Source organism: Phyllostomus hastatus, unplaced genomic scaffold, assembly GCF_019186645.2.
Source record: "Phyllostomus hastatus isolate PE091 unplaced genomic scaffold, TTU_PhHast_1.1 phas_contig_34, whole genome shotgun sequence".
NCBI lineage: Eukaryota > Metazoa > Chordata > Mammalia > Chiroptera > Phyllostomidae > Phyllostomus > Phyllostomus hastatus.
Window position 1 is genome coordinate 28773433 of NW_025333857.1, and position 14578 is coordinate 28788010.

Sequence of the window (14578 nt, forward strand, 5' to 3'; positions counted from 1 at the left end):
AGAGAAGACAAAATATATACTTCTAATCCTAAATTAGGAAAGCATATTAAGAACACAAGTGTTCCTGGGGTCAATTGCTAGTTCTCCTCTGAGCTCAATGACTTTGGGCAAGTCACCCAGCCACTCTGGGCTATTGCTTCTTAGAATAAAGTAAGGATTAGAGTCCTTTGTTTTATTTGGCATGAAAGATAGTATAAGAAGACATTTGGCAACAAGAGTGTTTTATGTTTTATAGCCACAGTAAGGCATAAATTCAAAACAATAACAAGAAAACGCAAGGAGTGAATCTCTGGGTAATTGCTGTCAGTAGTTCAAGGGACCCCAGTTATTCACCCTGAGAGAAGGTTTTGTTTTGGGGGCACCCCTTGACTTTCCACCTAAGTTCTAAGTGTCTGGCTCTTTCAATGTCTGCTTCCTTTTTCCTCACTTTTGTTTTTGCTGTTTCCCTTTTTCTTCAGCCTCTCCTCCAGGAACATGCTGCTCCCTTCCGCTCCCTTACAGGTGGTATGTAAACAGCAGGTTGAACTTGGGGCTGCCAGCCATTGGTTGGGATACTGACTCTAATTATCCAAAATGGGGTTCTCCCTGGAGCAGCAGGAAGAGCCTGCTGTGCCGTAGCCCATGGTGTGACTACTGGGAGCATCTCTGTGTCAGAAGTGGGATGTGTTGCCCAGTAACACCAAAAAGATGGCCACAGAGTTTTCTAACGATGATTCAGTAATTTGGCCACATTACTTCAAAGTCAAGGTAATCTTCAACCTGAAAAACCATGACTAAAATTTGGAAAGGGTTACAAGAAAGCACATGACTTTGGTTGAATTTTTGGATAGTCTTGAAAATATTCACCCTGTAAATTTGCAAACTTTGACAAGTATACACAGTCTTAGGAGAAAACTATCCAAATCGTGCTTTACCTCATGATCTCACCTAATATGTTCATATTCTATATGCAATGTGGAAAATTTTATGTATTGATCAAAGATAAATCCATGACTCTTTGTTTTTTTGTAATGACTTAGTCTAACTTTTTTTTGGTAAACTATACAAAGTTAAGCACATAGAGTCTCTTTTCTTACCTCTAGTCTATGAGAGATCTCAGGAAGCTTGGTAATTGCAGGCTCTTTGTAAACAAATTCTTGTTCATCCAAATCCCCAAACTTGGATCCATAGAAGCCAACTCGGAAGTAGGTTCCAAACATTCTCTTATGACCCTGATGAGCAAAATAAGAAAACCTCTCCTCAGTTATGTAATTTATGAGGACCCATTGTATGGCAAAGAACAAGAGTCTTTTATTGTTGTGTTATAAAGCATTTTATCCCTGTGGAAAATATAAACAGAAATCACTCCTTTAAAAAGTTAATGTTTATGGATTGAATTTTGGAAGCAATAACAAAAGAAATCCCATGAAAAAATTCTAGGACTTCTTTTAAGTGAGTTTAAAAGATTCTCACATGTCCTGCTTGTAAAGTAATTCAAGCTGCCTCCTTTCATACTCTGAATCAGGGTCAGTCCTCCTGTCTATTCCTAGCCCTTTCCTGTTTGGTAGGTGAGAGCTGCGGTAATGATGTGCTCAAGGTAAATCATTCCCCAGAGAGGATGGAGGGCTAAGCATCTCTGGGACAGGGTCACCCGCTGCCAGGTAACAGTGTTGGCCAGGATCCCCAGCTACCTTGCTAATGATGCTGTCAAAGGCCTTCTGCAGCTTGTCGTGAGTGGAGGTCAGCTTCCGGAAGTCTCGATGTGCTTCTAGGATGGGAATGACCAGTTTGTAGACCTCATTAACTGTCTCATACAATCCACCCTTGGAAAGAGAAGAAAATCAAAGAGGATTTAATTCTTGGAAACTTAGAAAAGCAACCAGAGTTCATAATGCACTGGAGAATGGGTTCAGTATTGGCATCACAATATTTTACAGAACAGGAGTGATGTCCGAACATCTTCGGGATGGCTGTGGCATCACACTGAACACTCTGTATGGTTCTGCATAGTGATGCTCAGCGGGGAAGAGGGTTTTCACAGAGAAAAAAACAGGACATGAGATGAGAAGAAGAGCAGTTCAGGAAGGCAGAGTTAGCATATTTAAATGTAATCAGGGGCCCACTGATGACCGGATGTTCGATATATGCCTGAAAGGAATTAGTAGGATTCTATAGTTCATTTTCTTAAATTTCAGGAAAAATATCAGTAGGAGTATTTTGGACTTTTTCTGAATCCTGAAAAGGAAATCAGGAAGAAAAGAAGCAAGAAGATAGTTAAAACAATAATTAAAATATAGAGGTTTGTATGTTGGGAACTTGGAATTGAAAAGTAGGAAAGAAAGAAAAATATAAAGATGAAAATAAAATTGGATCATCTAAATATAGTAAAGTATTAAATATTATGTGGCTTAAAATTTGAAGGAAGAGGGAGATTATTAAAATACTTCCTCCCCTGCCCTGAGTCCCAGTGACTTAATCCAGTGATTTCCGACCAGTCTGCCACAGCAGGGGTGCTGCAAACATTTTAAAAACATGCAGTACCTGACTACTTAGTCAGGGGCACTGACCTCTTTTCCCTCAGATTGTCAAGTAAAAAAATGACAACAGCCAACACAACAATAGCCGTCTGGTGTGAATGAATCAAAATTACATCTATTTTGTTGTCAGATCAGCAAAAAAGATACTTTGTTGTGCCACAGAGTTTCAGTCACTAGTCTGTGTGTGCTGTGAGATGAAAAAGGTTGAAAAGTGCTGTTTAATCTGTATGTATTTTCTCTTATTAGGAATGTTTATACCCAGATGGGGCTAACGAGGGGGGTCTCAGTGGTTTCTGCTCCCCGCTTTCTGGGGGCTGGATGTGGCCTGCAGTGATCCTGAAGATGAGTCAGTTGTTAGGAAGAAAGATGCCGCCTATTTACCCCTTCCCTCTCCTCCTAGTGGTGCCACCCTAATATTTTCCTCTATGAGAGGGAAGATGAGGCAGTGAAAACATGCCTCATCATTTATTGTGTAACCCTGGGCAAGCCATGTCACCTCTCCATGGCTTTGTTTCCACCCCCATTAAAGGGAATAATACTGCGAAACTGCTGCCCGGCCAATGAGTGTGCAGGTAAAACCGGACTGCTGCAGTGATGAAAGGCTTTCTCCCCGCCCTTGAGAGGTGATGCAATTTGCATCCATCCAAGTCCCCCTGGCAATGTGTCGTCATGCACATCCCTGCATGTGTTGTCATGAAGTGGGATTGGCTTGGCCATTAAGGCCCCATTCACAGCACCAGGAGTTCAGCCCAAGCGTGGGGGCCAGGCTCCGGGACCTGCTGTGTGCTCACCGTGCTGAACAGCTCGGCCGCCTGCTCCAGGAGGCCCACCAGGCCGCTCTCGGTGAAGTACCGGCCGGAGCACACGCCGTCCTCATCAGGCGACAGGGTGTCTTCAGAGACAGCAGATTCCTCCAGCACGTTGGAAGAAATATTCTGAAACAGACCACAGTACAAGTTGAGAGAACAGGGAAACCAGACTAACAAAAGGCACAATAGAAATCCAAAATGTGGACTGAGAGCCACGCGCAAAGATCTGCAGCAGGCCTGAGGTTATACAGGCCTGGGGTTCCAGGGGAAGGGTCTCTGGCTGCCCTGCATTCCGAAAGGACATGTGAGCAACTGGTCTTCAAATCCCGCAGTCTTCTTTTTTTAATTGCCATTAGGAGATATATAATGGATACTTACCTCAATGTAAAAACAGCAGAGTTAGTTTAGTGAAATTACCTTAAGGGACATCCAGCTGGGGTCGTGGTTTTTAAAAAGCAAAGACTAAGTAACAGTTGACTAGATGCATTGTTTCACGGGCTGAGTGAACCTCTTAGTTTTCAGGGAGTTTTTCTGAAGAATGTTGTTACTACTGCCTTGATTTTTAGATGAATAGCCATAATATTATATGCCAATAGCAAATTGGAATGTCTTCTCTATGGAAATATTTATGGTAATGTAGCAGTTTTTCTCCCCCCACCCCCAAACATTTTGTTACTTCCTACACACTTCCTTTGCATAAACTGGAGTTTCAAGTCTCTGGCAGCGAATGCAGTGACTGAGGCCAGGGCTAGGGTGAACCACTGAGGAACTCAGGGCAGCACTTACTCTCAGGGAAGTGCTGACCGTGAAGTTGCTTGACCCTGAGAATGCTTCCTTAAACTCTATGGCTTATGTGCCTCACTTGCCTCACCCCAGCTCTTGCCCTGGCAGTGACCCTCACACTGTTGAAAGGTCAAGAGTAATTTTCTTCAACCTGTCTCACAGCTGTGGAAGAAATGTATATGGAGCATAAACAAAATGGGAAATCTTGCTAGCTTCAGAAATTTCAAACAGCACACATACACTCGCCTTTTCCTGCACTCATGGCAGGTATAACTAATCAATTGTAGCACTCTTTCTTTCCCCTGAAGCTCAGATATAGTCTCAACAGTCTTCTTGGCACAGTACTCTAGTCAGTCACTCTCAGTGGACCAGAGCTGTCTTTTAAAGTAAAAATCTGTCTGCCTCCTAGCTTGGCTAGCAGGAACAAGTGAATCAACCTTAGCAATAGAGGAAAAAACAGCTGTTACGGTCCCATATCTTCACATCTGATACTGTAATGTAGCTATAACAATATAGGAGGCTTTCAGAATCTTTTGTGGCCAGTCTTTCTTCCAAATGTGTTCTCTCTATAATGAAGTTTCTGAATCGGGGATAACAGAAGATGCGAAAGATTCATTTGAAAGGCTCTAACCCAAAAAACAAATACTTTCGGAATTGTATGCAGTGTTCTACATGCAGAGGAACAGATTTGAGATTAAGTAGTTACATTAGCTGTAGTCATAGGAAAAAGATTCTGGGCAGACTTTCCTGGCTTCAGAATCAGGAGGTGAAAGTAACAGCAGCATCGGGGAATGTGTCCATATCTACATTTGTGAAGTAAATGGTGTCTCTGGAGCACAGAATGTCAATGATCTCAGTTCCTTGGAATTCTGTGGCTTCGAAGTTATTTTCTTTTCACAGATTTATTATCTCCAATTTATTATTCTTTTCCAAAAATTCAATTTTATTGGAGCAGAACAAGGTTGAAAACTAAAGCACAATGCATTTAAGAACTCAACACCGAACATCTGTTATTTATGCTGCCAGAATTCTTTCACCCTTCTATAAAGTAAAGCCTCCTGGGGAGCCATCCATAACTCCAGGTGTGGACCTCGACTCTGGCCCAGCCAATTCCATTTCTCATTCCATTTCTCTGGCCATTATGACTGGTTCAGGCATGAGCACATGATCCCATCAGAACCAATGAGATGCACTGAGGCTTTCTCAGGAACTGCCAGAAAAAAAATGAGGCACTTGTCTATTCTCCTGGACATGAACCTGGGAAGATATAAGCCTAAATACTTCTCAGTGAGTGTGGGAAACCTGTGAAGAATGAAGCCAACATAACAGAAAGCAGAGAGAGGAAACGGTGTTGACACTGAGGTCTGATGACATTGTTTGGGCCCTTAGGTCCAGTTTGGCAGCTGCCACTCCAGGCTCACTTCCCTCATGCAAGCTGATAAATTCCATTTCTATCTTTGTTCACTCTGGATTTGGTGTTTTGCCCCTTGCAAGCATAAATTGCCAAATGGATTTGGTAGGTCTCATTTGAGAGAAAGGGGAATTAGCTTCTAAGCATCAACATAATTTGGCCTCTCTTCTGTAGCTAAGAACACCTAACTCACCATGTTTTGTGTATCATGAAGACTTCACACTTCACCGCTCCTTCTGCTTTCCCCTTCACCTTCCTTGTCCTTCTGAGCTTCCCTTGACCTTCAGGCTGGGTCACATTATAAACACTCACAGCATTTTTATTATAGCCTTTATCATAACTATAATTGAATAAGGAATGAAATAGTTTTATGATGTCACTTTCCTTGGCTAGAATATAAAGTTCATGAGGACAGAATAGGTACTTAATAAATATCATTGAAAAGAATAAATAAATGGGCAAAGAATATGAAAAAGTTGAGCTATATATATGCACCCCCATGTAAGGACAATGTAGAGTTTCCTGTAGGTTCTAGAATAACTATTCTACCTCACTGTGGCTTGACTCAGTATAAGCAGATCAACTGTATTCTAGATGAAATTAGGATTGTAAGTTTTAATAATTACTAAAGTGATAGATATCAAATAAAATAGAATAATTAGGAAAAGACATAAAAGAATAACAATAGTTCTATTAATGAAACAAGAAAATAGGACAATACAATTCAAAGCGGTGATAAACCTCAGATTTTTCTGAGTATTGAAAGACTAGCACTTATAATATTTACCCTTGATAATAACAAATGACCAAAATAAATTTGATGAAAGAAGCAGATACAAAACCAATATGATATTTTTATGCTTTTTGAAGGAGAATTTAATTTTTGGCTTTTACAACAAATATTTCTAAATTGAGAAGAAAAGTTATTTGCTAAGAATAAAAAATAGAATTTTTTTGTTATGAAGACCATAAGAAAAGAGGATTTAACAATACGAGGCACTCCCAGAGTGGTAGGTGAATGGAATTCTGGGAAATCAGAAGCTCCTGGCTCTACCAGCAGCAGATTCGGTGATTTACATTTAAGCCTGTGAAAGCTACTTTCAATTGCTCTCTCTTTTTGACTCACACACAGCATCATAAAAGTGCATTGAAGAACAATAATGAGAACAAAGCCTTTTATAAAACCAGTCATGCAAATTCAAATAAGAATAATACAAACACTTGTAAGTGATTTTGTGAGTCTGGCTTGAAAGAGACGTTAATTACTGTACCAACTATATTGTTTGTGGTTTTAGGGTTGGTCATTCCTACAGATTATGTCTCTCAAAAAAAAAACAAAAAACAAAACAGTACTCATAACCCTTTCTCCCCCTCTAAAACTGTGTTAAACTATTTTGTGAGAACAGTCTCAGTGGCTGCTTAGCAGTCTAGCCTGAACCAATTTTCAGGCCTGGCAAACAAATTCCCTTTGCTAACTATGGGAACATTCAGCTCATCATAAGAAATTATTGATTCAGCCCCCTTTTTCCTTCCCACATCAATTTGGTTCTTCTTTAGTTTTTGGGTTAGGGAATGGGATACTACAGAGTTGGGAACTGTAATCCAAGGAATGGGCTATAAGGAAGATCATTTCTCCAATGTTTGGAAAATGGTTCACAAGTCTTTGAGAAAGTTTAAATAACCTTAGAAAAATTGCTCTGCTTCTTTATCTGTGAAGTGGGAGTAGTAATATCATTCCTATCTGCCTGCTTCACTGGTGGGTGGGGAGGTCAGATGAAATCATGGATGTGAAATGTTTGGGAATGTCTAAAGTGCCTTTCAACTCTACATTTATTGTAAATGATAATTTAAAAAACAAACCAAGATGGTACAGCAATGCAGAGAGGCAAATATAATACACTAAAGCAGGTTTTTCAACCTTGGCACTATTGATCTTTGGGGCCACACAATTCTTTGAGTTGGAGCTGTCATAAGAATTATATTTAGAATGTTTAGCAGTATCCCCAGCTTTTACCTATTAGATGCCAGTAGCACCCACCCTCCCATCCTCAGTGGTAAGATCCAGAAATGTTTCCAGACATTGTTGAATGCTTTCTAGGCTGTGGGGCAAAACTACCCCCAGTTGAGAACCACTGCTCTACAGGAAAAGCTGAACTTCCCCCACCTGGAAGCTGACACTGCCCACGGGCAGGTAGCTATGATCCTCCAGCATGCTCAGGTACTCGGCCACTAAGGCAGCTGCGTGCACCAGGCACATGGCGGCCTCCGTGTAGCACTTCTTCTTGGTGTGTTTCTCTGCCATGTTCTGGAGCCAGGTCAGCCGTAGATCCGGAGATGTCTGGTAACTCTTGGCGATTCTGAGGACAGAGTGGGCGAGTTTCAAGAACAAGCTTAATGACACTACTTTTCTACTGTGTATGGCCACTTGGTTTTCTAAAAATTTTTTCCCCAAGAGTTTTACCTACACGTTCAAAATACAAAAGAAAAGACCAACATTTATCAGTCCAGCTGTTTTTGTTCCATGTCTAAGGTGTTCTGGGCCCCAAGAAATAGTATTTAATTAAGGCTTTATGGGAGGAAAATGACCTGATAAAATGGTATCTATTTTATTTTATTTATTTTTAAAATATTTTATTTATTTGTTTTTTTAAAGAGAGGGCAAGGAAGGAAGAAAGAGAGGGCGAGAAACATGGATGTGTGAGAGAAACATTGATTGGTTGCCTCTTGCACATCCCCAACTAGGGACCTGGCCTGCAACCCAGGCATGTGCCCTGACCAGGAACTGGACAGGAGACTTTCTGGCTCACAGGCTGGCTGGTGCTCAGTCCACAAAGCCACACCAGCCAGGGCAAATGATACCTATTTTAATGGATCTCTAGCAGTTTGCTTCCTTTTCTTTCCTTTTCTCAAAATAACAGGAGACAAAAGTACTACCATTTTTATACCATATCAGAACAATTTGCTTCCATAAGTAGTTTCTCCTGAAGAAGGGCTATAAGGCAACATTTTAAACTACAGAGTAAAATATGATTTTTAAATAAAACTATACATGTATGTTTTAATAGAATAGTAAAAAATTGTATAGGAAGTAATATAATAGTTGATAGTTCTTTTCTCTCATCCTATGGTAAGGAGAAGATAGTGTTAGAAAATAGGCATTTTACTTTAAATTAGGAAGATCTTCCTGATAACTTGTACATGAATCAACTTACTCTGAATGATTAATTTCTACCAATTTCTACATACAGTTTTGGATGTCATCCAAAACAGTGTGGCCACAGAGCCTGTGATAATTACATTAATAAGAGTCCCACAGTGAGAAACCCTAGACACACAACTGACCCCTTCTTGACTGCATCAGAGAAGTTTACCTGTACATGAGATCCATAAGCATCTCAGGGTCTTCTTGAAATTCCCTCATTTTCACTGTGTCATATAGGATGCTATTCAGATTGCAGAGCAGTTCTTCTACCTGAAAAAGGTGAGTGTACACCCCCTAAATAATCTTTACTTTATATGTAGTCCAGGGCAACGAGTTAGGATTGCACTGAAAGTGCAAGGGGCAGCCAGGAGCAGGTTTCTCTCAGAGAGTCCAGAGTAGTCTGAGTCTAAGAGTGGAAGGCAAGTCTGGACAGGGTCCTGCGTGGCCGGCACCTTTGCAGGTTGAGGTGCTTCTGAGGCCCAGATGTGAACTGGCCCTTAGGACCCAGGAATTAGCCCAGAATACTCAATACTATTTTTCCCTTTTGATTACCTTTTTTTAAAAAAAAAGTTTGAACTAGCTTCAGTTATTTGCAACTTATAAAGCCCTAAACTGTAATCTGGAACATCAAGGCTTTTTATACCAAGTGGGGAGGTGGGGAGCTTAGAGCTTCAGCTTAGTTTCCACATTACACACACACACACACACACACACACACACACACACACATACACACACACACAAATGTATGTGTATATAATGATATAATATTTATATTTTACATATAAATATATATCTATAGAATATAGATAACTGTATTGTGATATGTGTATCTATGCATATGTATACACATATATATACATACGCATAAACTCATATATATGTATATACACATATATGTTTATTAGTGGTTGATCCCCACCCAATCATCAGACAAGGTGTGCTCCTCCGTCTACCTGGGTAGGGAAAGGTGTCGTCTGCATGGCCTCATCCTCTTCTGCATAGGCCAAAATCGTCCTCAAGGATTTTCTCAGGTGCTCCTCATTAAAGTCTGATGCTTTGCCCACCAGAGATGCCAGAGACATGGTTACTTGCATCTTTACTCTTGCAAAGTTCTGCATCAGGAAAAAGAAAAGGTGGAACAAATAAGAGGCACTCAGCTAGTAGATAACTGAAGACAGTAGAGCCAGACACCAATAACTCTCCAATGTTTTACGCAGTTTCAATCTCTCCTTTTCTCTACCTGAAAAGTGAGGTGTACTTTGTATAAGATTCATATTGTTTAAATGGTTTAAAAGGACATTGCTCTGACATAAATCTGTCAGCTCCCTTTACATTTTCACCGGGGCCTGGGCAGCCTCCGTGCTGCCAGGCTAGAAGTTTCTTACAAAGTTGGGTCACAGGATGTCTCCTTTTGTGCCAAGATTTTTCTGCTTGGAATTTTAATTAAACTGCAAAGAGGAACAGGATCTCTCTCTATGGCCAAGATTTCTGAGATTCTGGACTCTGGGAAGGCAATGACTTTCTGTTTCTCCTTTCCTTCCAGGCCCATGTAGAAATATGACTATTCTAAAGTCCTCCTTTAAATAGTTACACCTAATAGATTCTGAGAACACTGCCTTTCTCCCATGGGCCAATTCATCTTTTAATATCACTTAAGTATGCTCATTAACTTGACTACAAATGTAAATTCCAAATAAATATAGCAATCTCTAGACAAGCTAAAGCAAAAGTTGAGTCTTTTGCAATAAAACAACTCCAAAGCCGCCTAAGCTTCAATGAAAACTCAGATGTAATGATATAATCATCTTCCACAGGTCATTATGGAACCACTTAATCAAAATTTATAAATAGGACAAACTCTTCAGCATTCTTAACCTGCTTGTTGTATTTTTCCCCATAGATGCTAACTTTTAATCTACATATATTCATTTATTTTTTTATTGAAACATACATGTGGAAACCACTGCATTCATCAGTTTTGATGTTTACTTTTGGATGCAAATTCAAAGTCTGCTACCCATCTACATACTCGATTGTTTCTTCACACAGAGAGAAGTAAATTGCAACCCTGCGAATTTTTCCTCAACCAGTGTTTCGCATTGACTTTCTCTGTTGAATCTGGATCACCCAGCTGGTCTGAGCTCTTACACTGATGGCTCCAAAACTGAACCTCATGAGGAGGTACAGGGTGGCGCAGGCTTGGCTCCGGGTGACGTCCATGCTGCTGCTGCAATGGTGCAGCACACGCTGACACAGGTCCGCACACTGCTCCACTTCCTCCTCAAACAGCAAGTCGCCGAACTAGGAGAGACACAAGGGGCTCTCAGGCATCACTTGGCACTTTCATATGCTTTCTGGATGCTTTTTGAAATATGCGAATGTCTGCTTGGATAAGCAAAAAGCTCAGAAAAGTTAATGCATGGCTCCATAAAGATAATGAGCTACTCGAGTCAGAAGATGAACTGAAGTGATGGAGTTGACTTAAGATTTAATTATGAACCGCACAACGGAGAACAGGGCTGCGTAATTAATTGCTTTGTTAGCCAGGTTGCATTCACTGGCAAAGTCACAGCTCTGAAGGAATTATCCTGACTTACTGAATTCCCTAAAAATTATTGGTGACTAAGAAAGAGAAAATGATCCTGCTTGGGGAAAGCAGAATTTTACTTTCTAAATGGAAAGATCTCATGTAGAAGGCATCAACTGAGATTTGTAATAAAGAGGGAGAATGTGAACCGCCTTAAACCATTTCACTTAAGGAATATCTATATTTGGGCTTTGAAAAAGAAAAATCTATTTCTAAACTTTCTGACATTTTGTGACATGACATTTTTATAAGACTTAGTAATGGGTGTCATGCATAGGACTTCACTCTCACTCAGATGAGGTATTGGAGACAAGAGTGCAAGGCAAATTTGCTCAATGGACTTTTGCTCTGATATCTCCAGTGAGTGGCCATTCCAAAGGTCTATAGTTCAGCCCACATTGCAAGTGTGACAGCCCCTGTTTTTCCTCTCCATGGTGCATCTGCTTTCTTTCTAGGGAGACTTCAGACCTTTACTGTGGCGTCAATAGAGTACTTTGTGAGTTTGGGTACACCTGAAGGGAGATGTATGAAGCCAGATCAGAATCTTAACTCTGAATTAAGAGTCAGAAAACAAGCAATCCGTGTTTACCTTGGCAATGAGAGCACGGAGTGTTGCAAAGCAGTGAGTCAGGTAGGTGGTGCTCTGATCACAGCTCAGAGAATTCACCAGGACCCTGAGGACGCCTCCCAGCAGGCTGTCTTTACAGTCCAAAGCCGAGGTTGCCTAGGGAAATGGAAGAAGAACATCACTGAACCCTGTGCTGTGCCAGTGGACTAAGGGGCTAAGACACAAGCAGACGCTTTTGACAATTAGCACAGGGATGCTGAAGTCCCATTTCTCTTAATCTGAGATCATAAGGTTTTGTAAACCACCACGTGTATCCATTACCATGAGAGCTGAAGACTTATCTCCAAGTGATTTTATTCCCAAACTCCCAATTGATTTGGGGTTTATGCCTAATTCTGGGCCGTTCAACTAAGTTATAAGGCACACTTCCTCCACCCTGGGCAAAAGCTTTTGGAATATTCTTTCTTTGTATACAAGGCTCATCTTTCCTTTGAGCTTCAAAACACAACTGTGGGCTTCCCAGTACAATAGGGGCTGCTTGGTGGCAGTGATGTTTCTAAATACGAGTTTGTTTACTAGCAACAGTAAGATTAAAACCACCAAAGATAATGACAAGTTTCAGCTTTCTTTGAAAATTGCAAATACATGTTGAGGACTGGCATTAAGTACATAGCACTCAAAGTTGTATTATATACAGATATAATCAATGTGATGCCAAGCGTTTAAGTTATCAAAGATACTACACACTTTTTATCTTTATTTTTGTACCAGGATTACCTTGATTTTAGACAACTTGAAAGGTGGATACCTAAAATGTCACTGTGTTTCAACAATTTTTCTTCTTCTTGCCCCCCGAAACAAACACTGGATCTACTCTAATGATTTCTCACTGGGAACACGTAAAGGACTCATTTTTCAGGTTAACTAAAAACTGAATATAACCTAGACGTCTTGGTAATTTTGGGAAACATTCACTTAGAAGATGACATTAACATGATGACTTGTATTGTTCACTGATTACTGTTCACAGTGATGCTACACTTTTCTACAGCAGGGATGGCAAATTCAGGGCACAAATGACTTTTCTTCACTAATTTGTGCCCAAAACAGACACACTCTTTTCTATACCTACTCCAGTCATAATCATAGCTCCTATACCAGACATCGGCCATAATTCAACTGGAGTTGACCCACCCAACAAGACAAACAAACAATAAACAACCCTAGCAACCATCCTTATTCTAGATACTGAATGATAAGCCCACCATCACATCATAAACTTGATACACTCAGGCAGATGTAACTACAGGGGCCAGTTTATAAAGCACCTAATTCATCCCAAGTGAACAGCAAGTCAAAAAAGCCTGAAGGACGTTTATTATCTCTGGGATTTGTAATTTGGACACTTGTAAACTGCCTAACTTCATTTCTTTTTAAAAAGGCATTTAGAGATCATGTTTATTTCTTTCACAAGTTTCTCTAAAGAATTCTTTGTGAAATTTCAGTAAACATACTCATGCTGAAGAGATCGGGTGTTTGCTGTCCTCACCTGGATAATGTTTTCCTGCATGTCCAGGATGATTAAATTCGCTTCTGTAGCTAGATTGCCACTGATCAAGGCTTCTTGATCTAACTCTGCCTTTGTTCTAAGAAATAAAGAAGAGGTCAAATTAAAGCACATATCAAACCTGGCCATATCCCAATGATAGCAATCTATGCAACAAGGCATAAAGAAATCTTCTAAATAGTCAGTCTTGGAGTGAATACAAAGCAAGCTGGCTATGGGTAACTATGGAGCACAAGGTGCTTTTTGGGATTAGTGTCTGGTTAAAAAGATTTTCTAGGTAGAGTCTTGAATCCTTCCTCATTCTATTATAAATAATTATGAGAATTACAGAAATAATAAGATGGATAGAAAAGCAATTATTGGTTGCAACTAGCAATTATGCTAGCCAATCAGGCTGCTGCATAAAGCCTCAGGGCCATTCCTACTTTTCATGCTTAAGAACAATCTCCACATCTGAGCCTCTGCAACCAACTGGAGGGAGTGAGACTGAGTGTGATGTGAATTTGGCAAACAACAATGCTGCTGGATTAGGAAACGGTGATGCTTCAGAACTGGGTCAGGGAAGAGTGAGTCTCTTGATTCCCCAGAGGCTGCCTTGGGGTTGCACAGTCAAGTGCGGGCCTTTTGTCCTTTTCCAATGGGAAGCGAGATCGCATTCCTGTGTGGCAGGTCATCCAATATCTATCTACTGGACGTTCATGACTGGTTATTACCCACTAGGGAATGGAAAATTGATTGGTGCTTCTTATCCACTAGGTTACATTTTAGGGACTCAGAGTGTTCTATGCACAGCTTCATCCATTCTCACAAAATCCAAGTGAAGCAGGAAAGGGATATCATCTAAATTAAGTTGCCAGGAAAGGGGAGTGGAAAGAATTGACTTCCCCAAGATGTCTCAGTGGCTAAATTGTTAGCGCAGGTTGGGGTGTCATGAGGGGAGCTCCGAAGTCTTGGACCTGGACCACCTGCTGCTCTTGAGACCCCTTCACCTAACAGTGGGGGCAGTGCTGATGTTCATGCCATCGATACCTCTGAATAAATATTTCCCTTAGTTTTAAATGTTTTCATGCTTAGTATAGGCTCTTTGGTCCCCAGCTGCTTTACATGTTTTTCTCATTCTCTAATTGATGAC

General features: G+C 40.6%; 1 protein-coding gene across 2 annotated transcripts in view; it reads right to left on the bottom strand.

Moving 5' to 3' along the window:
- Positions 1-14578, bottom strand: part of DOCK8 (dedicator of cytokinesis 8) — a 218685-nt gene that overhangs the window by 21134 nt on the left and 182973 nt on the right. For both annotated transcript variants that reach the window (XM_045839979.1, XM_045839980.1), the window contains 9 exons: positions 13429-13525; positions 11901-12035; positions 10873-11025; positions 9678-9836; positions 8891-8991; positions 7684-7876; positions 3308-3451; positions 1671-1802; positions 1077-1211 (listed from right to left, as the gene is read on the bottom strand). In XM_045839979.1, coding sequence (XP_045695935.1) covers positions 1077-1211; positions 1671-1802; positions 3308-3451; positions 7684-7876; positions 8891-8991; positions 9678-9836; positions 10873-11025; positions 11901-12035; positions 13429-13525 — 1249 coding nt within the window. The remainder of the gene's footprint in view (positions 1-1076; positions 1212-1670; positions 1803-3307; positions 3452-7683; positions 7877-8890; positions 8992-9677; positions 9837-10872; positions 11026-11900; positions 12036-13428; positions 13526-14578) is intronic.